General features: G+C 43.2%; 1 protein-coding gene across 1 annotated transcript in view; it reads right to left on the bottom strand.

The window, feature by feature from the left end:
• Positions 1-24,461, bottom strand: part of ubox5 (U-box domain containing 5) — a 45,300-nt gene that overhangs the window by 498 nt on the left and 20,341 nt on the right. The window contains exons 2-4 of the mRNA XM_072576638.1: positions 16,072-16,168; positions 11,600-12,767; positions 5,175-5,318 (exon numbers count right to left, since the gene is read on the bottom strand). Of these exons, the coding sequence (XP_072432739.1) occupies positions 5,175-5,318; positions 11,600-12,767; positions 16,072-16,125 (1,366 nt within the window). The 5' untranslated portion in view covers positions 16,126-16,168. The remainder of the gene's footprint in view (positions 1-5,174; positions 5,319-11,599; positions 12,768-16,071; positions 16,169-24,461) is intronic.

Genomic DNA, 24,461 nt, shown 5'->3' with positions numbered 1-24,461 from the left:
AGAGTGCCAAAAGATTCCATGGTTTAAAACAAATGAATTTTACCATAGAGGAGGAAGTGAGGACTGCAGGTGCTGGAGATCAGAGCTGAAAATGTGTTGCTGGAAAAGCACAGCAGGTCAGGCAGCATCCAAGGAGCAGGAGAATCGACGTTTTGGGCATGAGCCCTTCTTCAGGAATGAAGAAAGTGTGTCCAGCAGGCTAAGATAAAAGGTAGGGAGGAGAGACTTGGGGGAGGGGCGTTGGAAATGCGATAGGTGGAAGGTGGTCAAGGTGAAGGTGATAGGCTGGAGTGGGGGTGGGGGCGGAGAGGTCAGGAAGAAGATTGCAGGTTAGGAAGGCGGTGCTGAGTTTGAGGGATTTGACTGAGACAAGGTGGGGGGAGGGGAAATGAGGAAGCTGGAGAAATCTACATTCATCCCGTGTGGTTGGAGGGTTCCTAAGCGGAAGATGAGGCGCTCTTCCTCCAACCGTCGTGTTGCTATGGTCTGGCAATGGAGGAGTCCAAGGAACTGCATGTCTTTGGTGGAGTGGGAGGGGGAGTTGAAGTTGAAATGTTGAGCCACGGGGTGGTTGGGTTGGTTGGTCCGGGTGTCCCAGAGGTGTTCTCTGAAACGTTCCGCAAGTAGGCGGCCTGTCTCCCCAATATAGAGGAGGCCACATCGGGTGCAGTGGATGCAGTAAATGATGTGTGTGGAGGTGCAGGTGAATTTGTGGCAGATATGGAAGGATCCCTTGGGGCCTTGGAGGGAAGTAAGGGGGGAGGTGTGGGTGCAAGTTTTACATTTCTTGCGGTTGCAGGGGAGTGGAGGTTGGGTTGGTGGGGGGTGTGGACCTGACGAGGGAGTGGTCTTTTCGGAACGCTGATAGGGGAGGGGAGGGAAATATATCCCTGGTGGTGGGGTCCGTTTGGAGGTAGTGGAAATGGCGACGGATGATGTATATGGAGGTTGGTGGGGTGGTAGGTGAGGACCAGTGGGGTTCTGTCCTGGTGGGGCAGAAGCAGGCTGAGACAATGGGTCGGCCGGGGCAGTCAGGTTTGTGGATTTTGGGCAGGAGGTAGAAACGAGAGGTGCGGGGTTGTGGGACTATGAGGTTGGAGGCGGTGGATGGGAGATCCCCTGAGGTGATGAGGTTATGGATGGTCTGGGAGATGATGGTTTGGTGGTGGGAGGTGGGGTCATGGTCAAGGGGGCAGTAGGAAGAGGGCTGGCGTTTAGCCTCAGCGGTGTAAAGGTTGGTGGCGCCAAACTACGACTGTGCCTCCCTTGTCTGCCGGTTTGATAGTGAGGTTGGGGTTGGAACGGAGGGAGTGGAGGGCCCGAAACGTCGATTCTCCTGCTCCTTGAATTTTACCATATAACAGGTAAGCAAACCTATTAAATAAACAATGCTTTAGACAACTATTTAAAATTTAATCAAAAAGCCTAATCAAACATGATCATTTATATATTGAACCAGAATTATCTTTTGACCCTCACTTCTTACTTGAGACTCTCTTATCCCCTCCCACACCCCAACCACTAGAATGTCTGTGACTATTTATCAGGCTTTTGAAGGTTTCTTCATTTTCTGAGACCAAACTGCCACAACTCTCAGGAATTCACTGTGATCTCACCTAAACATTTAAACTAGTTTTGGATGTATGAAAGTAAATGGGTATCCTTTCATTAGCTTTTGGTTAAGTGATGCTTACACATTTCTTCAAAACTTTACAATGGTGGATTCCCAGCTCAAACTTGAGCTTCACTGCATTTACCAAGGCAACCATTTTGTGCTTTCACCTCAGACACAGTCTTTACCAACCTGTGCCAGGTCACATTTTGGACTATCCCTCCATTAAAATCAAAGGAGAAAATCTTCCCAAACATGGAACCTTGGAAGTACCTCTCATCTAAGGCTGACATCAATAAGAGATTCAACATCTCAGTCTGTGAGCACCATCTTCAGATGCCTAAAGATGAGCATCTTTGATAAATGTGACATCTGTGCTGATACCAAAATCCTTGTGTACAAGGCAGTCATCCTTCAGAATCTTCTATATGGCTCTGAAACATGGGCTACTTATAGATACAACTTCAAGAGAAGTGAGAGTTGGCTGGCTTCTGACAGTGGAGTTGGTTTTAAATGATTGTGACCTCCATATCGGTGCTGTTAGCTGCTTCAAGAATGCTGATGTTAGTACATTTGTCCTCCCAGCTTGTGCAGAGAAGCCAAGTCCATTGGGCCAGCCACATGGTTAGGATGCTCGAGTCCCGACTACCAAGCAGATCGTCTTCATCCAGCTCAAAAAAAGCACTCAAATGACAGAAGGAGAAAGGAACTATTTCAAAGACTCCCTGAAGGCTTCCCTTAAGAAATGCTACAAAAATATCAATGCATGGGAGACCCTCATTCAAAAGAAACTGACTTGGAGGAAGCTCATGAATGAAGGAACATAATTCTTTAAAAACACCAGTTGGCAAGAGAAAGTATGGAAAAGGAACCAGAGAAAGGAATGCCAACAATCTCAAGGTCAAGGACAATCCCACCTCCCAGAAATACCTAACAAACATATGGTCTCAGTCAGATATAGCTCTCGGATCAGCTCATTAGCCACACAAGGACCCACAGAGTCCATGACCAGTGACATGGAATTTCTGAGGTGGATAATCATCACCATCATCATTGGCGGTCCCTCACAGATGAAGATGCCTCTCTTCCACTCTCAGGGTGAGTCTACAGATGGTTGTACAGTCCAATGTGGCTACCGCCGGCTCTGTTAGACTTGGGATAGGTGGTGGCCATGGGAGGGGGGTGAGTGGGGAATGGGTGCAGCAGCACATTCCTTTCACTGTTTTCACCTGGATTCTGCATTTTCTCAGCAGCAAATCTTGAGGTACTCGACGCCTTGCCAGATGCTCCTCCTCTGGTCCCGGGCCAGGTGTTTGTGAGAATGTTGCACTTCACCAGTGAAGCCTTGAGAGGGCAACACTGAGGCACTTCCTCTGTCCACCTGGGGCTCATTTAAAAGTGAGTAATCGCTGATGAGGAGTCCTGATTTCCAATAGCCCTTTTATTTCCAGTTTACAAATGCCTGTCAGCTCTTAACAGACTAATTCTTTCCCTGCCTGTTGAATTTGAGACTTACATGGACCAACTTGATGTTTTTAGTTCCAATCCAAGATGGCTTTCTGGAAAAGTCCTGGAGACACCTTTCCATAACCCCAACCAATGCTCCATCCCAATCACTATAACGCTCTATGGTTGCAAAAGTAGTTGAGATGTCCAATATATTTTTTTCAAATTAATGAACTTTAGCTTTAAAATCAAACACTTTGATCTCAAATAAAACTTCCATAGAGGTGAAGGTAATTCTGTTCAGACCAGCACGGTGGCTCAGTGGTAGGTACTGCTGCCTCTCAGCATGAGGGACCCAGGTTCAAGTCCAGCCTCAGGTGACTGTGTGGAGTTCGCACATTCTCCCCAAATCTGCACGGGTTTCCTCCCACAGTCCAAAGACATACAGGTCAGATGGATTGGCTATGCTAAATTATCCATAATATCCAGGGATGGTTATTCTAGATGGATTAGCCATGCAAAATGTTGAGTTATGGGGATAGGGTAGGGGGTTGGTCTGGGTAGAATGTCCTTCGAAGGGTTTGTGCAGACTCGATGGGCCGAATTACTTACTTCCACACTGTAGGGATTCTACGAATCTTGACTGCCATTGCTCAGGGAAATGGAGGTCACATGCTGCTTTTATGACTTTCCCTCTTTCCTGACCTTGACCTGACAAGCTCACATGGAACCCTTGCACTGATATTATTTGAGATGTCATGGAAATTTTTCAAATTTAACATTTCAATTACCTTTCCTGTATAAATTTAATCTTCTCCGAACCAAAAGTCACTTCTATAATATTAAGATGAATCATGACCTAGGCAATTATGACAATAGTGAGTCCAGTTCAGGTGAAAGCCATTTCAACAATAAAAAAAGTATTCATCTTCATAAATATCAACAGTAAGTTCTATCAGATACACTTACTGTAGACTATTCTACAAAAAGGAAGCTGATTCCCAATTTCGTTTGGCAGAAGACGACCTGTATTGGTACTTGCTCCAAATGTCATAACAATTCATAATCAGATAAATCCAATTTTCCGGCAGCTCAGATTTATAATAAATTTCTCTAAACATTTCCCTTCAGTTTCTGATTGTAGACCCCAAGAGCATAAGATGCAGGAACAGAATTAGGCCATTCAGGTCATCGGGTCTGGTCCGCCATTTGATTATGGCTAATATGTTTCTCATCCCCATTCTCTTGCCTTCTCTCGATAACCTTTGATCCCCTGATGAATCATATACTTGAGAATTAGCCTCCATAGCTCTCTGTGGGAATGTGTTCCAGAGATTCAACACATCCTCTGGCTGAAGAAATTCCTAATTTCAGTTCTAAAGGGTTGTACCCTCACTCTGAGGCTGTACCCTTGGATCCTAGTCTCTCCTGCCAGTTCTCCACATCCACGCTATCCAGACCTCACAGTATTCTGCAAGTTTCAATGAGACAAACTGCAAAACAAAACACCATTTTATCCAAAGGAACTGAGGCAATTGATTCTTGATGTTGAGAATAAAATGCACATTGCAGGCAGGAATTTCACAGCAGTCACTACACTTTTTAAAGAGTTTTTTTTGGGTCATTCTGCTGTCTTCTACTCCTGACCTCTAGGTGTGTGTACCTGGAAAGTGAACAACCCAATTTTGTGTCCTTCCTACTTAAAAACTTTATGAACTAGCTTGGGAAACCTGACTCCACATAAACTACCTTATTAAATGCTCAGGACCTTCAAAACCCTATGAATGAAATACTTCTGAGGTATAGGCATGACTGTTCAACCTGGCAAATGAAGGAGTCAATTTATGAACAGGTACATGCTCAAACGATCTGCTTATGTTGGTAATTTTTGATGGGGTGGGATTTTGGCCAGAACATTTTCTAATCCTTGAATTCTGCTATCACCTTAACACGTCACTGGGATCTTGATTATTTAATGTCTCATTCTAAGAAGAGGACAGCTCTGATTTTGCAACATGCTGTCTCTTTCCACATGTGACTCCTGCTTTAAAAAGTGCTATGAATTTGAGCTGATATTGTTCCAGCTATACATCTAGCTTTGACCCACATGCAATACCTTGTGTGCAGTCAGAGATGCTGCCGGCTACTGGCTGTTGCTGGTCTTGCCTTTGCCGAACTGTGAAGGTTGGCAGTGTGCTTAAGGCAGAAGTTAAAGCATTATCCAGACTTTGAGACAACCTCTGCTCATGGGAAACCGGACCTGATGAAGATACAAACAAAATCAAAAAGACTTACACACAAGTAACATGCATCTCACGAGTGGCAAGCAATCGCTATCTCCAACTGGTGAAGTTAACCATCTCCCCATGGCATTCAATCATTGTTGAATCCCTGATCATATACATGGCTAGAAGCTGGACTAACGACAAAAACACTGTGGGTTCAAACCCAAGCTGAGAATTCTACAGGGAGTTAACTCACCTCCTGACTTCCCAAAGCCTGTCTACCAGCTACAAGGCACAAATAAGGAGTCACAAGTAAGGAGTTTGATGAAATACTCCGCCACTTGCTTGGATATGTGCAGCTCCAACAACACTCATGAAACTTGGCACCATCCAGGACAAAGGTGTTGAATTGTTTAATATCCAATCCAGCATTTTAAACATTGACTGCCTCACCACTGGCGAATCTCTCGCAGCAGTATGTAACTTTTAGAAGATGAAGTGTAGCAACTCAAGGCTCTTATAAAAACACCTTTCAGGCTTGTTTTTATTGGTCAGTACATCGAGCATACGAGTTGGGGGGCCATGTTACGGCCAGACGGGACATTGGAATACTGTGTTCAATTCTTGTCTCCCACTATAGGAAGGATGTTGTGAAACTTGAAAGGGTTCAGAAAAGATTTACAAGGATGTTGCCAGGGTTGGAGAGTTTGAGCTATCAGGAGGGACTGAATATGCTGGGGTTATTTTCCCTGGAGCATCGACGCTAAAGGGTGACCTTACAGAGGTTTATAAATTTATGAGGGATAGCTTTAAGGTGAGAGGGCAAAGGTAAAAAAAGGGACCTCTAAGGGGCAACCTTTTCACTCCGAGGTGGTGCGTGTATGGAATGAGCTGCCAGAGGAAATGGTGGACGCTGGTACAATTACAACATTTAAAAAGCAACAGGAAGGGGTAAGAGGGATATGTGTCAAATGCTGGAAAAAGGGTCTAGATTTATTTAGGCTATCTGGACAGCATGAAGGAGGTGTAAAGATAAGGTGTTGGAGGCCGGGGAAGCAAAAATCACGGAGGACGTGGAGGGCGTGGGTGGTGCCCCGAACGTAGGTGTAATAAGGCATTGGGGGCCGGGGAAGCCCTCCTCCCACTCTGCCCCCTGTAAAAACGCCATCCCATATTCCCAACTGCTTCGCCTCCACCGCATCTGCTGCCAGGAGGACCAATTCCAATACCGAACAACCCAGATGGCCTCCTTCTTCAAAGGCCACAATTTCCCCCCAGACGTGGTTGTCGATGCTCTCCACCGCAACTCCTCCACTTCCCGCTCCTCTGGCCTTGGACTCCGCCCCTCCAATCGCCACCAGGACAGAACCTCACTGGTCCTCACCTACCACCCCGCCAACCTCCAGATACATCGTATCATCCTTCGTCATTTCCGCCACCTCCAAACAGACCCCACCACCAAGGATAAATTTCCCTCCCCTCCCCTATCAGCATTCTGGAAAGACCACTCCCTCCATGACTCCCTCGTCAGGTCCACACTCCCCACTAACCTAAACTCCACTCCCGGCACCTGCCCCTGCAACAGCAAGAAATGCAAAACTTGCGCCCACACATCCCCCCTCACTTCCGTCCAAGGCCCCAAGGGATCCTTCCATATTCGTCACAAATTCACCTGCACCTCCACACACATCATTTACTGCATCCGCTGCACCCGATGTGGCCTCCTCTATATTGGGGAGACAGGCCGCCTACTTGCGGAACGTTTCAGAGAACACCTCTGGGACACCCGCACCAACCAACCCAACCACCCCGTGGCTCAACACTTCAACTCCCCCTCCCACTCCGCCAAGGACATGCAGGTCCTTGACCTCCTCCATTGCCAGACCATGGCAACACGACACCTGGAAGAAGAGCGCCTCATCTTCCGCCTAGGAACCCTCCAACCACAAGGGATGAATGCACATTTCTCCAGCTTCCTCATTTCCCCTCCGCCCACCTTATCTCAGTCCCTACCCTCAGACTCAGCACCGCCTTCTTGACCTGCAATCTTCTTCCCGATCTCTCCGCCCCCACCCCCTCTCAGGCCTATCACCCTCACCTTAACCACCTTCCACCTATCGCATTCCCAATGCTCCTCCCCCAAGTCCCTCCTCCCTACCTTTTATCTTAGCCTGTTTGGCACACCCTCCTCATTCCTGAAGAAGGGCTTATGCCCGAAACGTCGATTTTCCTGCTTCTTGGATGCTGCCTGACCTGCTGTGCTTTTCCAGCAACACATTTTTCAGCTCTGAGTTTGTATTTGGATTGATAAGACTGAACTCAAGCTAACACAAAGCTAGACTCGATGGTCTGAATGGCTTACTTAGACTCTTATACCTTATGATCTAACACTTCATTAAGGTTATTCTGACATTAAGGATTACCAGGTTAAGAAAGGAAAAGAACAGAATTAAACTCCTGAGAACTATGAATCACCTTTGGATTCTGGGACAATTAAACATGAAGTTTCCCTGTGGAACGTGTTTTCAGTTCTGTTAAGAGAACAAGGGCGTTATTTTATTTTGCATTTGAAGTAAAAGTTGCCTACAAGGATAAGTGTTTAGTCAAATGGGCTTTTAGTCTTTTGCAAAAATGTCTTATAACATGAAACCCTGTTGTGGCATCCTTTCAGCTTTTAACTAGAAGTTATTGGTGTCTATGGAGATCATCACACAGGTGTTAGAGATTTCTTGAGCAAAATACCAGCAAATAAAGTCCCACTGGCAACTGTTTCCCATGATCATGCAAGATGAATCTGGAGGATTCCTTCGATTGACATTGAAGTTCTCTCTGGTTAAAGGGATAGCCTTTCTGCCTGCATTTCAGGCTGTAGACCGCTCTTGCCTTTGTTTTCGGGTGTGAATGTCCATACTTCCTACATCTGCTCCCAGTGAGTCTTAGTCGGAGTCTTGCTGACCCCACAGTAACCAAGTCATCCAGACTTGTTGTTAAACAGAAGTCAATGCAGACTGCATGACTTTCTTTACTACTCCACTTTATCTGGAATTCAAGAGATTGAGTCTCCCCTTCACTCTCTAAAGATCTTTGTGCTTGTGCAGTATTGACCCACACTCTCCTCCCCTGTTTAAAGACTGACAGAACTGTTATCCTCACTCTGGCCATCCTCTTGTTCCTCACAGAAGTGTAAAAAGCCTTAGGGTTTTTCTTAATCCTGTCCACAAAAGCTTTATCATGTCCCCTTCTAACTCTCCATTTTCAGTTTCTTCCTGGCTAGCTTGTAACCCTCTAAAACCTGTCTGATCCTTGCCTCCTCAACCTTAAGCAAGCTTCCTTCTTCCTCTTGATTAGATGTTCCACATTCCTTGTCACCCAAGGTTCTTTCAACCTGCCATCCCTTTCCTGTCTCAGTGGGACAAACCTGCCCAGCACCATCAGCAGGTGCTTCCAAAACAACCTCCACGTTTCTGTTATGCATTTCCCTGAGAACATCGGTTCCTGATTGAGGCGCCCCACTTCCTGCCTAATAACATTTTAATTCCCCCTCCCCCAATTAAATACCTTCCCATACTGTCTGCTCCCATGCCTCTCCATGAGTACAGTAAAGTTCATGGAGTTGTGATCACCATTGCTGAAATGCCCTCCCATCGAGAGATCTGACACCTGGCGTGGTTCGTTGTGAAGCACCAAATCCAGAATGGCATCTCCTCCAGTCAGAGTTGAAAAGTGTGGTGCTGGAAAAGCGCAGTAGGCCAGGCAGCATCCAAAGAGCAGAAGAATCGACGTTTTGGGCATAAGCCCTTCTTCAGGAATGAGGCTAGTGTGCCAAGCTGGCTGAGATAAAAGTTGGGGGATGGGGGGCACGCTGGAAATACGATAGGTGGAAGGAGGTGAGGGTGGTAGGCCAGAGAAAGGGTGGGGGCGGAGAGGTCAGGAAGAAGATTTCAGGTCAAGAGGGCGGTGCTGAATCCGGGAATTGGGACTGCGATAAGGTGGGGGAGGGTGGAAATGAGGAAGCTGGAGAAATCTACATTCATCCCAAGTGATTGGAGGGTTCCTAGGCAGAAGATGAGGTGCTCTTCCTCCAGGCGTTGTGGGGCCAGGGTCTGGCGATGGAGGCCAAGGACCTGCATGTCCTTGGCAGAGTAGGAGGGGGAATTAAAGTGTTCAGCCACGGGACAGTTGGGTTGGTTGGTGCGGGTGTCCCAGAAACGTTCCGCAAGTAGGCGGCCTGTCTCCCCAACGTAGAGGAGACCACATCGGGTGCAGCGGATACAGTAAATGATGTGTGTGGAGGTGCAGGTGAATTTGCGACGGATATAGAAGGGTCCATTGGGGCCTTGAAGGGAGGTGAGAGGGGAGGTGTGGGCACAAGTTTTGCACTTCTCCTCTAGTCAGCCTATCTACATAAGGGAACCCTTCCTGCACACACCTGATTAAAACTGCTTCATCCAAACTATTTAAACTAAGTAGGTTCCAATCAATATTTGGGAAGTTAAAAGTCACCAATGACAACAACCCTGTTACTTCTGCACCTTTCCAAAATCTGCATCCCAATCTGCTGCTCGTTTCTCTGTTGCTATTGGGGTGCCTGGAGAAAACTCCCAAAAAAGTGACCACTCGTATCGTATTTCTGACTTCTACCCATACTCACTCTGTACAGAAACCATCCTCGATAATGTCCCTTTCTGCAGTTGTGATACTATCCCAGATTAGCAATGCCACTCCTCCACCTCTTTTGCTTTCCCCCACTTGCTTTTGAAACATCTAAACCTTGGAACATCCAACAACCATTCCTGCCCCTGTGATATCCAGTCTCCGCAGTGGCCATAACATCATAGCTCTAAGTACTGATCCATGCTCTGAGTTCATCACTCTTATTCCTGATACTTCTTGCATTAAAATACACACACTTCAACCCATCACACTGACTGCACCTTTTCCCTATCAAGTGCCCATCCCTCCTCACAGACTCTCTGGCTGTCCACTACCTATCCATCACCTGATCTGAAGCTCAGGTTCCCACTCCCTCGTCAATCTAGTTTAAACCCTCCCGAAGAGTTGTAGCAAACTTCCCACCCAGGATATTGGTACCCCTCCGGTTCAGATGCAACCCATTCTTCTTGTACAGGTCCCACCTTCCTCAGAAAGAATCCCAATGATCCACATATCTGAAGCCCTCTCTCCTACACCAGCCTTGCAGCCACTCACTCTATTCCTAGCCTCATCAGCCTGTGGCACCGGTAGAAATCCTGAGATTACTACTCTGCTCGTCCTGTTATTTCAAGGAACCAGCAGACAGCACGGATCAAACCGTTCCCTTCCATATTGTGTCATTTTAAGATTTTATGAATATAAGCACAAACATTGTTAAATTCTGCCTACCAGTCAGAAGAAGGTAGCCTGAAACAATCAGCCACCTTTTTCTATTGTAAATATTTAACTTCATATGTATAACAAAGTGTGACACTTTGAAGTGTTAAAATACCCAGGCACCGATGGAAGGTAACAAAAACAGATGCACCCATGAAAATTATATTACAGCAGTTAAATCAAAAGGGCAAAACGAAAATTCAGCCACAGACCAGAGGGACAAGCAAGGAAGGCATCTGGGTCTACAAAAACAAGATATAATTCCCCACTTGTGTGACCTAATTTTAGTTGGGGGTGGTGGTATGGATATTACAAGTGAATCCATCTGAGAAATGAAAAATCAACTCAGGTTACAATTCCTGATTTCAGTTCATTGACCCTGCTGGAAACTGTACCCGAGTGGAGGTGACAGCTTGATCCAACTCAAATTAAGAAAGACATTATTCAACTATGTTGACATGACATACAGTAATTGGAGCAAGCTTGGAAAGAATTTGGCTTCAAACCTTAGGGTTTCCCTCATTTCCCTTCTGGCTCTGTTGGAGATTAATTACATAGCATTTTACAGCACAGAAACAGGGAATTCAGTCCAATTTGTCTACGGCAGTGTCAATGCTCCTCATGAATCTCCTCCAGCTTATTTCATCTTAACCTGTTATTCTGTTCCTTTTCCCCTTGTATTTATCTAAATACCTCTAGTCAGGGGTAAATATAGGGTAGGGGAATTAGTCTGGGTGGGTTACTCTTTGGAGGGTCAGTGGGGACTTGTTGAGCCTGAGGGCCTGTTTCCATACTGTAGGGAATCTAATCTAATTGTTCAATTACCTCTGAGTTCCATATCTGACAACTCAACAAATAAATAATTTTCTGGTAAATTCCTTATTGCTGCGTTGTGCTGCCCTATTTTCTATAAGTGACAAAAGGAGAAAATGAAAGACAGTTATACCCAAATCTTGTACAGGCTCTTGCAGTTTTCTCATTCCTGTTTTGAATCGCTTTTCACCACAGTCTAGCACAGCAGTGGAGTTCCCACTAATGCCAGCATTTAGTCCTTCCAAGATAGGATTTGTGTCTACGCCCTGTGGGGAGTCTGACTTTCTCTTCACTGCAGATGAGGCAGCAAATCCAACGCGAGTCCTCCCCACAACGGCACGATCCGGTATCGAGGTCTGCAGCAGGAAATAATCCAGCCTTGCTTTCAGAGTTGAGTGAGGGACTGGTTTGGAATTCCGGCTGAAGGGAACATTTGTGAAGGGGTCGTTTGGCACTCTGCCCCATGTAGCTTCACACTGATTGTATTTGTCCAGAGTACTCTGATCAATCACTTTCCCACAGGGAAGCAACATTGGGAGGATCATGATCTCAGAAGTGATGGGGTCCAGAAATTCTTCTGGAACATTCCCATTGGTCACTGAAGAGCTGCTAACATCTGGGTGCAGGCCGTCTCTCGGTGCATTACTAGACTGGGTGACAGAAACATTTTCCTGCGTGAGTATTGGAATTGATGGTTCAGCTTTGTATTTCTGATAAACTCTGAAGGCACATTCTATGATATTACGAGGGCAAGACCACGATGGTTGGCCCCAGATGTCAACCTTCCTTAAGCAAGGCAAACTGCCACCTGACACATAAGCAATGGAGATCCTGAGGTGATTTATATTTGTCAGTGAAAACTGACCCTTATTCCATAAATCCTGCACAAAGGTACCATCAGCAACAACAGAATGCTCAGTAAATTCACGAAAAGGAGCCCTGGCTTTAAAGGCTTTATGTCTGAAGGACACTTTGTTTTGGTTTTTCAACATGGCCTTCCCCACCAATGTGAAAACATCACTGTCAGAAAAGGCATGGTCTGCTGATGGAGAGCTGTGTGAGGGAGCTCCATTCCATGTCATATCCTTACTGCGTGTGGTACATGTATAAATATCCAACCTTGAAGAGTTTTGTAAGCTGGCCGACACATCTATGTCAATCTTACATAGTTCCACGTTAAATGGGAATGAAATGGTAACATGTACAGGAGGCTTGATGAAGTATTCAGCACGGAAGCCACATTTTCTTTTCACAGGGTCCGCAGATATCAGATTGCTCACTTCATAGCCGTCAGCACAGACCTGGGAAAAAATGATGATAAAAGATGGAACATTTTTTGTCACTGCGCATCTGACATATTTAAAAAAACCTCTTTCAGTTAAATCACCATCACAGAGTTGTTGGGCCAAGCAGCATGAAGGGTCAGATCTAATTGCTCATTTCAGCAGCACTGGACAGGTAGGAACTGGAAAATAGCTGCAACTTCTCTCTGTAAAGGGAGAGAAGTTATTAGGTCTCTATTCTTACTTCCCAGCTGTCTTCCAAAGAAACCACTGGGGGAGCTATAGAAATGGACTGCCCAGGTGCCAAGGATATACTTCTGACAGGGGGAATATAGTGGAGGTTCACTAGGCTGACATCAGGAATGAAGACAGACTTGACCCATATTCACTGGAACATCGAAGGAGGAGAATCATAGAATCCCTACAGTGTGGAAACAGGACCTTCGGCCCATCAAATCCACACTGACACTCCAAATAGTAACCCACCCAGACCCATTCCCCTACCCTATTATGCTAGATTTATCACTGACAAATGCACTTAATCTACACATCCCTGAACACTATGGGTAATTGAGCATGGCCAATTCACCTAAGCTGCTCATCTTTGGATTGTGGGAGGAAACCCAGGCAGACACAGGAAAAATGTGCAAACTCCACACAGAGTCACCTGAGGCTAGAATCGAACCCGGGTGCCACCCCAGATAGCGAATCTGATTGAAACACACAAAATTCTAACAGGGTTGGACATAGTAGATGCAGAGAAAATGCTTTCCCTGAATCAGAGAATTATATGGTCTAGGAGAGGCCCATCAAGCCTATACTACTAAAATTATATAACTCCTATGACTATACAGGCTGACCTCGGAATCCACAGGTTCGGTTTTCATGGCCCAAAAATATTACAGGGAATGTTCCAGAACCTGGGACCAGGGGCTGCCAGAAAGGTGTGTTTCCCATTTAAATTAATTGGTTCACTCCTATCCACAGTTTCGAGTTATGGAATGTATCCACCGTGGGTACGGGGGGACGACTGGATATCATTAGTCCCACTTTCCCACACTAGGCCTATAGCCTTCAACGTTGTGACACTTTTAAGTAGTCATCCAAGTGCTTTTAAAGGTTGTAAGGTTTCCTGCCTTGACTCCCCTCTCAGGTAGTGCATTCCAGATTCCCACCACCCTTTGCGTAAAAATGGTATTCCCTCAGATCCCATCTAAACCTCTAGCTTTCACTTCAAAGTTATGTCCCTTTATTATTGACCCATTTGTCCAAGGGGTACAGCTGTTGTCTATTCACTGGGGAGTCAAGGACAGAGGTGGGGGACACTCTCTAGAGACAGGGTACACAATTTGAGACTGAGATGAGAATATTTCTTCATTCAAAGAGGACTGAACCTGTGAATTAACTACCATAGAATGCGATGAAGAAAGAGACATATTTTTAGATACTAAGGCATCAAGGGGCATGGATGGAGAGTGAGAATATGGTATCGAGATAGAGGATCAGCCATGTTTATACTCAACATACTGAATCAACTGTGCCCCTAGTTACTGATGCCCTCATGAAGTGAAACGTCCTCCTGGTAGTTACCCCATCAACTCTCCTACCCCCGAATTTCCTATTTTTGTGCTGTACATTCAATGTAATTTGTGAAACCAAAAACATTTACAACATTGTCAGAAATATTGATTGAATGAACTTTCATTTCAATGCCAGTTTGTCTTCCCAGCTTTTGGTACACTGCTTCTTGCTGATTCAGAGAGCCTGATCACCACAGCTTTGTGACACTGAGCTCTCAGCTGGTGGGCTCCACTTTGACAAGAGTGCTTCGCTGTTCCAAATGCCCCACCTCGTGGTGAACAAGCTCAAGTGTCCAAAGCAACAAGAGATTTGCAAAGAATCACGAGAGAAACAACCTCCAACTGGTTGGTGATTCAGTGACTGGGGAACAAAGTTAAAAAGAACGGAGGGAGAAAGAGTGTTGTTTAAATGCTGTGGTCTGGTACTATGTAATGGAATGCAATGCAAGACCTTCCCGTACACAGTGTGGGAACAGCTTTAAGGGAAACGGATAAATATTTAAAATAAAAATTGATGTGATAAATGGCACAAAACTCTGGTACAAACGGCCTACTCTACATACTCCTAGCCCTCACTTTACCTATCTACCCTGCCTCGCTAGAAGTTGAATCAGGGTGGGGAGACAGTTAAATTACTGAGTGACTTTTGTAACATCAGTTTGCTCAGGTTTCCAGTTCATGCGATAATTGGAAACAGAAAGGCTGTACAAAACAATGTGTTTATAATGCCTCAGTTGAGCAGTGATCTGATTTTGACCCATTGACAGTGAAGGAACAAAGATATATTTCCAAATCAGGATGGTGAGTGATTTGGAGGGGAATGTGCACAGGGTAGTGTTCCCATGTATCTGCTGCTCTTGTCCTTCTAGATAGAAGTGGTCATGGGTTTGGAAGGTGCTGTCAAAAGATCTTTGGTGAAACTCTGCAGTGCATCTTGTAGGTCGTACACACTGCTGCTACTGAGCGTCAGTGGTGGAGGGAACGGATGCTTGGCGGCAATCAATTCAGCACAACTAATGTTAATTTGGTAATCTATCTCAAGCAGCATACACCTGGATGACTGATGCATCTTCTCCTGAAGACGAGACAAGAAAATGTGATCTGCTTTGTTCTCCAGTCGTAATTTACATGGTAAATTTACATACATGTAATTTACATACATGGTAAATGTTATGTGTATCAGTGCTGGGATCATGTCCTTTTGTTTCTGAAAATATGGTTACATTGGAACATAGAGTTAAATACTATCCAGAGTACGTGAACAGACCAGTTAGCCCAATTTCTCCATGCCACTGCTTATGTTCTGCATGAGTTCCCTGTCATCTTCATCCTATTGGCATATTCTATGCCTTTCTCTCTCATGGATTTAGTTAGCTTTATCTTAGTCGTTTTCCTTAGCCATTCCCTTTGGTAGATCTCTAATCTGTGCTCCAGTTTGAAAAATGTTACAGCATATTCCACTTCCACTCAAAACAAAGGACTGAGTTACATGCTGGGGTCAAATCAACCAGTGCTTTAATCTGTGGTCATGGAGGAAAAAATAATTACTTTGTAAATGAATGAATTATTTTGGAAATTCAGTCAGGGAAACTGGTTATTCCTCAAACACCATTCCCCTTCCCATCGTGTTAACTTAAGAAAAAAATCCTCAGATAAGCAGAGCTGTTTTACAAGTTATTAGGAAGAAGGGTTCTACTTTTCTTTGCAAATTAAGCTGATTACAGATCAAAATAACTCTTTACCTTATTGCACTGAACTCTTGGGCTGAAGTGCGGGAGACAGACGTTTAATGCCATTCCTTATACTTGAAGCAAGAGCAAGTTCTAACTGAAGATTCTTCTGTAACAGGGGAAAGTACATCAGTAAGTTAGCTGCAGTCGTATAATTGTGTGCACAACAGCATTGAATGAGCTAAGTGCAGGTTCTTAGAAGATGTGACAGATTTTCCCCCTCCTTGTGGGAGAATCTAGGACCAGACAGCATAATCACACAATAGAGGTTACACATTTAAGACAAGGATGAGGAGGAATGTCTTCTCTTAAAAGGTGGTGAATCTGTAGAATTCTTTACCACAGAGACCTGTTGAGACTGGGTCATTAACTATATTCAAGGCTGAGACAGATAGATTAATTAGTATGGGAGTTAAGGTTTATGAGGAAAACAGCAGCAAAGTAAAGTTCAGGATGATCAAATTAGCCTTGATTGTTTGAATGGCAAAGTAGACTCTATGGCAGCCTGAATGGCTTACTTCTGCTCCTACACCTTGCAGTTCTTGATCTTCACATATAAACTTCCAGGGAATGAAATTTTATCCCTACATTGTGGCAAATCTAAAGCAGGGATCTATACAATAACCAGGTCAAGTGAATTTGTTGCAACAACGATTGGCTGTTGCTCAGATTTACACAGAAAAATCATACCTTGGTGCTTCCATAACATCTGGTACAAAATTGGTTGATAAGTCTAGACGTTTGCAAAGTTTGCATTGGGTGGTGTACTGTATGTCCTAATGTGAGCCACACTGAACCTGCCAAGCTTCTTTACTGAAACCACTTAGGAGTTAATTGTAACATACCTGCATTTTGTATTGAATCTGTCTCAACCAATGGGAAGCATTCAAACATATAGTCAAAAGCCAACCTATTTATTGGAAACGTGCTGGAAGAAAAGTATCTGGAAGTATATGCAAGTGGTGGAGATGATACCAAACATAGTCAAGTAGCAAACAGAAAGGTGGAGATGAATTATCTGCAACTAGATATTGATAGGCTAGGTTAATGGGCAGACAAGTGGTAGATGGAACTTAATACAGAGAATGGTGAGGTGATGCAGTTTGGCAGAAGGAACACAATGAGGCAAATTCATGACAGTTCAAAATGCATGTGAAGAAAAGATATTTGGGATGTACATGGACTGACCTTTGAAGGTGACTGAAATAATTTCAGAGGCCGGTATCTGTCAACAAGTCACCCTTTATTTACACAGGAATAGCCCTTGATTTTAGAACTGCCTCATTTAGTCAGGTAACAGAGTGTCAGTGCCTCTGAACTCACCCTTTTTATATGTCAGTCAGGGCTCCTCATTGGACCAAATTAACAGCCCCAATCAGGGAACTCCTATTCTATGAGGTCTAGTTAGCTGACCTCTTTACAGTCACTACAGTGACAGGGGAGCTTTCTAGGTTAGGATGTTCATAGCCCAACTCAAAGGAAACATTACTAGATCTGAGACTGGGAAATGAGGTGGGCCACATGGATTAATTGTGTGTAGGGGATACTTGGTACAGTGATCATGGCATCATAAGTTTCAGTATACTAGCACAGATGAGCAAGGAACAATTTAAAGCATAGCATCTAGATTGGAAGAGGGCAACTTGACATTGAAAACATGGTTAGCAAAACAAATTAGATTTTAAATATCACCAAATAGGGGATATGGACCAAAAGCTGTGAATTTTTACTTAATCTTTATAAACTTCTGGTTTGGCCCTAACCAGATGATGGCATCCAGTTCTGGTCACACTTTAAGAAAGGTGTGAAGGCCCTTGAGTGTAAAGGATATTTACTAGATTACTTCAAGCAATGAAGGATTTTAGCTACAAAGTTAGGTTGAAAAAGATGGTGTCAAGTAAAAGAGATTAGGGTGATATTTGATAGAAGTGGAAATATTATGACAGGTCTAGACAAGGTAGGAGTGAAATAAACTTTCAGAGCTTGGAGAACAAGAGTGGAATTGATTGTATTTCTTTGCAGAGAGCCAGCAAGCTCAGTGGGCCAAATGGATTCCTTTTGTGCCACAAGTGACTATTTCATGGTCGAATTTATAGGAACATGACTAAACACAATGTTGTCAGGTTGGGGTGGGTGAGTGGTTAATTTTCAGGGGAATAAATTTTACCCCAGGGAACAAGATAGGGATGTTAGCTTTCCATCGAGAAACATGGATCGAATTTTTAAAAAATGGAAACTCAGTTGGTCAAGGCAAGTGGTGTTACCCTACTTAGGTCAAGAGTGAGAAGACCTGAAATCATGAGAAAAAAAGTAGGGGAATGAATGGTTATTCTAAAGGGCAGGTTTAAATTAAATTTGAGTTTTGAGGATAAATTTGAGTTTTCGAATTTCAAGAAAATAAGTGAAATCAAAACAATCTCTCCTGGTTCACCCACGTCCACCGGTGGTCATGAAAGCACAACTTCCTCAGGAGGGTGGGGAAATTCCGCACGCCCACAATGACTCTTACCAATTTTTCTAGATGCACCATAGAAAACATCCTATCTGGATGCTTCACAGCTTAGTATGGCAACTGCTCTTCTGAAGGCTGCAAGAAACTACAGAGAGTTATGAACACCACGTAGACCATCACACAAACCAGCCTTCCATCCATTGGCTCCATTTACACTTCCCACTGCCTTGGGAAAGCAATCAACATAATCAAAGACCCCTCCTACTCCAGTTATACTCTCTTCCACCAGGAAGAAGATATACAAGAAATAATAGATTCAAGAACAGCTTTTCCCCACTGTTATCAGACTTTTGAATGGACCTCTCGAATATAAATATTGATTTCTATCTCTGTAGGTGTAACACTATATGCTGCACTCTGTATGGTACAATCTGCCTGTGTAACATGCAAAACAACTTTTCACTCTCTCCACACATGACAACAATACATCAAATATATTTCAGAAGATGGTCACACAGGTGTTATGAAGCTACTTTATGTTCAATATTGCTTAGATTTTGATGATTGTGGAAAATTGATTTATTTCAAGTTTTGTGTAAATACCTGAAGAAATTTATTGAAAGAGATCATTAAGGCAAAAACAACAAGACTTCCTAGAAATCACAAGACTGATGTAACTGTTTGCTTTTCCAAAAACCCCTCCTCAAGCTGTTTTGAACAGTGACTGGCTTAGAGAGGTACTTGTTTTAACTGGTGCTATTGGTGGAATGCCTACCAAGAACAAGCTGCCCAGCCGATCTCTTTCCCCTTCATGAAAAATATGTCATTTGAGTTCAGAGTTAAAGCAAATTGCTCCTTTGAAAGAGTGATCAAAGAAGCAACTCAAAATCAGCCACTGATGAAGGAGCAACGCTCCGAAAGCTAGTGCTTCCAATTAAACCTGTTGAACTATAACCTGGTGTTGTGTGATTTTTAACTTTGTACACCCCAGTCCAACACCGGCATCTCCAAACAGAAAGCTGGCGCAAGAGCTATGAAAGAAGAATGTAAATGAAGGGATATGGATGGCAGGCCAGGACAGAGAAGCTGATTAAATGATGAGAGCTGAGGGTAGCAGAGAATGAATAGTCTGGGCTGAAAACAAACCATATCACATGGTAACATGCCCGAGGGCATGTGAAAATGAGTTGACTTGCTAAAAACAACACACTACAGTGCAGGTTTGTTTTTTTGGGGGGGGGGGGGGGGTGGGAAAATCACAGGAAGTTAGAAACCAAAGGGTAGAATTAATCTCTAAAGTCATTGAACTTGATGTAGAGTCCCAGAAGGTGTAGGGTCTCCTAGCAGAAAACAGGGTCCTATTCTTCCAGCACTGAAGCACGCAGGAACACTGTCGCAGGCCTATGACAGAAATGTTAGTGTGGAAACACAATGATATGATGGAATTTTAATTTATGTGCTGACTAATGATATAGTAGGACGAGAAGAACTTCTACTCCTTGGAACAAAGGAAAAAGGTATTGCTGCAGCATGGAATACTTTGCCACAAGGTGACTTTGAACAGGAAACTTTTAGCAGAGTATGAAAAATGCTCCATAACTGTGGATACTTAGGTTAGTGTAGGCAGATTATGGATTCCTAAAGGAATTTACTCAGAGGAAAAGTCACAGCAGTAGGATTCAGCTTCACATGTCATACATTTTCAGGACATAAAACTAAAATTATCATTAGAAACTTTTCACACAAACCTTATGAATAAATCTTGTTTAGTTTAATTTGTGTTTATGTAGATCAAATATTAAAACTTAAAATCTGTATAATACAGTAAAATTTGAATTACTGTGTAGAAGCATAAAGTGAGCAAAAGATATTTCCACAAGTTGTTGATACAGCAACCTGTTTGAAGCCAGACAAAGATGTTAAGAAAAATCAGACCTTGATAAACTAAGTTAGAGGAGGCACATTCCAGAGATAGATAGGTTCTTGATTTGTAATGGGGTTAAGGGTTACTGGGAGAAGGCAAGAAAATAGGGTTGAGAAACATATCAGTCATGATTAAATAGTGGTGATGACTTGATGGACCGAATGGCCTCTGCTCCATTATCTTATGGAATGCATACTTTAGAAACATAATACGTAAACAACAATATTATGGATGGATGGATGAAAACCTCACTTCTATTATGGACCAGGCCAGACTTCCTTAAAACACTTCACCCAAGTCGCCTGGACCCTACCTTTGCCAGTTGTTTTAAGCAGGTGCAAGGCAGATTTCGAGGAGTGATGCAGCTGGTCAAAACACTTAGTTTTAAACAAAACAGAATTTACTTACAAGATTACCGAATGAAACCAAACTAAACAGAACAGAATATAGAATTACTTAACGTATTTGAAAATCCAACAGATCATCCCAACTTAATGCTGTTCCAAATACTTGTAACAATCCCCCTGGGTACTTTGGGCGGGGAAGGAGAGCGAGAGAGCGATATTCAGCATGGAACACCTTCTTCCATGTAGCTGTTTCTCTTGGACCAGCAGCCTTAAAACTGACCAACCGCTGTCACTGAACAGCTGGACTGCTAAAACCAAACCAAAGCAGAGAAAAGCTGAGAAAGCTGAGCTGGGAGAACTGGCCACTCCCCTTTCATTGCACAAGTTTTATTTTAAGCTTGAAAGCCTTTTGCCTGAGGCAGTACCTGTTTGCTAAATTCAAACTGACCCTAAAACCCTGCAAACATATACCTCCCAGAGTCTGTCTCTTTACAGCCTCTGAAAACAAAAACCAAGGACAACATAACCTTACTAAAAGGAGCAGCATCATCACACCTAGCCCCTTAAAAAAAGAATCATCAATATCCAAAGATGGCTTCATTTTAATCTTCAACTTAATCTTCAACTGATAGTATTCCACAACTCCAATACACATTACATTGACAATAATCATGCAAACATGCACTATCACATTCTGTTTCAATCTGGTTTACTCCTGCCACCAAACGCCTCCATTTCTCATTCAAGTCTCAACAATATGTTGGCAATCACGTTTTCTCATCCTGCCACATGCACAATTTTATTTAAATGAATGGCTGTAACAACAAGCTATATCTAAATTTTTATCCTTAAACTTCTCCACAAATTTCAATAGGTTATGATCAGTGTATATGATTGCCTCGGATATATTACTGGTAACAAACAGTGAAATGTTGTAATGCCAACACCAAGCTCAAAGTCTCCTTCTCAACCGCTGAATATTTCTGCCAATGAATTTCCTGGAGAAATACACGATAGGCAATTCTTTCATCTTGTCATCTTCCTGTAAGAGCACAGCACCAACACCCACACATCACTTGCATCGATAGCCACCTTGAATGGTTTTGCAAAATTAGCTGCGGCTAACACTGGGGCAGTAGTTAATACAGCTTTCAGGTTGCCAAATGCCTTCTGACAGTCCACCGAAACGTCTTGCTGTTGTTTAGCGATTCAGTCAGTGCAGCAGCCATGCTGCTAAAATTTGGTCCGAATTTTCGATAAAGTCCAATCAATCCCAGGAATTGTGGTAGTGCTCTTTTTCTCAAACTCCCCAAATACCTTTGTTCTTGCATTCCTTGGGGCCATTTGTCCATGCCCAATAGCATGGCCCAGGACGGTGACTTGGGTTTTGGCAAATTCACTTTTAGCCAGGTTTATCACCAAGCCTGCTTTCTGAAGTTGATCAAACAACTCTGCAAAAAGTTGTAAATCTTCCTTCCACGTGTGACTGAGAAGATTACCAGGTCATCTATATATACATGACACAATTGGGTAATTCAGAGAAGTCCATATTGGTTAGTCTCTGAAATGTGGCTGGCATATTTTTCATACCAAACAGCATGACTTTAAACTGATACAGTCCATTTGCCATTAGAAAAGCTGAAATTATCTTTGCTCTTTCTGACAAAGCTACCTGCCAGTATCCTCTAAGCAAGTCCAACTTAGAAATATAAACTTGTCACACCTTTTCAACATAGTGTTCCAAATGCGTAATCAGATATACATCAGTCTTTGTAACAGCATTGATTTTGCTATAGTCCACACATAACCGTTGCATGCCATCTAGTTTATGGGTGTGCTCCAGTGACTAACTTCGATTATGTTGTTTTGGAGCATGTGTACAATCTCCTTCTGAACTTGTGCCAACTTTAGAGGGTTATGCCTATGAGCATGTTGCTTACTTGCAACAGCGTCTCCTATATCTACATCACGCATAATTAGGTAAGTACTTCCCAGTTTATTTCCACATTTCTCCCCATCCAATAGTAATAAATATTTTGGGTCATTTCGATTTTACTCTAAAAGGTAACTCAATAATTTATCCCAAGTTTTGACAACTTACTCATTGGAGAGAGTGAGGACTGCAGATGCTGGAGATCAGAGCTGAAAATGTGTTGCTGACCTGCTGGGTTTTTCCAGCAACACATTTTCAGCAACTTACTTATTGGCCAATTTAATTTGAGGAATACTCTGAACTCTGTTCTTCCTTCTGTGTTGTAACCAATAAAAACCTTTGGCTTTCCTTACCTTTTGAGCACATTCATATGACACACTCTTGTGAAATTTCTTTCTATCTGGAGTCCTCATCAAATAGTTCAGCTCACTCAATTTCCTTTTGATTTGATAAGGTTCGCTAAATCTTACTTTTAAAGGTTCACCTATCACTGGAAGTAACACTAACACCATATTTCTGACAGCAAAATTGCGAGGTTTTGTTTCTTGTCTGCTTCTGTTTCATTGTATGTTGTGATACTTTTAAAAGTTGTCTAGCCAATTCTCCCATTCTATTTAATTGTTCCCGAAAATTTGACACATTGTCCAAATATGTGGTCCCTGAATTCTGACTTACCAATTTCTCCTTAATCAATTTTAACTGTCCTCTCACTTCATGCCCATAAAACTAATTCAAACAGACTGAATTTGTTTGATCTGATCACACAAAGTACAGACAGAATTCCCTTATCTGGATAGTCTTCACTAGAAGCCCTCAACATGGTCTTTAATGTCCGATGCCACCTTTTTAGCCCTCCCTGGGATTCGGGATAGTACGCAGCAGATTTGAAATGCTTTATTCTTAAACTGTCCATAATCTCCTTGAATAATTTTGATGCGAAATTTGACCCTTGATCTGATTGTATCTCTGTGGGTAGTCCGTACCTAGTGAAAAACTTGAGTAATTCATCTACAATCCTTTTAACTGTGGCACAGCGTAATGGAAGAGCCTCTGGAAGTCCAGTCGACATATTCGTTATCGTTAACGAATACAGATTCCCACTTTTTGTTTTAGGTAGAGACATTTGTAAAAGGTTCCTCAAATGTAGAAATAGGTATTAAAGGTGTGGGTTTTAATACCGCCTGTGGGTTTCCAATTACCTCACGTATGATATGGCTGGCAGAACACAATTACATCCTTGGGCAGTACAGACCAGTAAAAATGTTTTTGTATTTTAGCTTGGGTTTTTCTTAGCCCTAAATGACCCCCTACTGGTAGTTAATATGCCACTCGCAACAACTCCTTTCTAAAACCCACGGGCAATACGACTTGATGAACTTCTGCCAATTTCTCACCTGTCTTCACTTCCTCATTAAGTCATCATTTTTAAGATAGTAGTATTCAGGGATGCATCAGATTCTTTTTCCATGTATGCCTTTTGATACAACGCTTTAAAGTTTTCATCTTTTTGCTGTAACTCAGTTAATTTATCTGAGCTAAAGATGTCTGCTTTGTCATCTATTTGCTCCTGGGTTGTGTCAACCGTCTAATCAAATAGGATCTCTGCTAATCGCACTTCAACATTCTTATTTGTATTCTTTAATCTGTTTCAACAAGTGACTTTGTGACCTCGTTACCCCTCAGCCGGGAAAAATCCCAGAATGTGTGTCCTGCAATAGTTCAGTTGCCAGAGTTTCCACTGGCCTT

The sequence above is a fragment of the Chiloscyllium punctatum genome, chromosome 1, assembly GCF_047496795.1.
Source record: "Chiloscyllium punctatum isolate Juve2018m chromosome 1, sChiPun1.3, whole genome shotgun sequence".
In the NCBI taxonomy this organism is placed as follows: domain Eukaryota; kingdom Metazoa; phylum Chordata; class Chondrichthyes; order Orectolobiformes; family Hemiscylliidae; genus Chiloscyllium; species Chiloscyllium punctatum.
The sequence above is the reverse complement of the archived record's forward strand: the minus strand, read 5'-3'. Positions and strand labels throughout refer to the sequence as shown.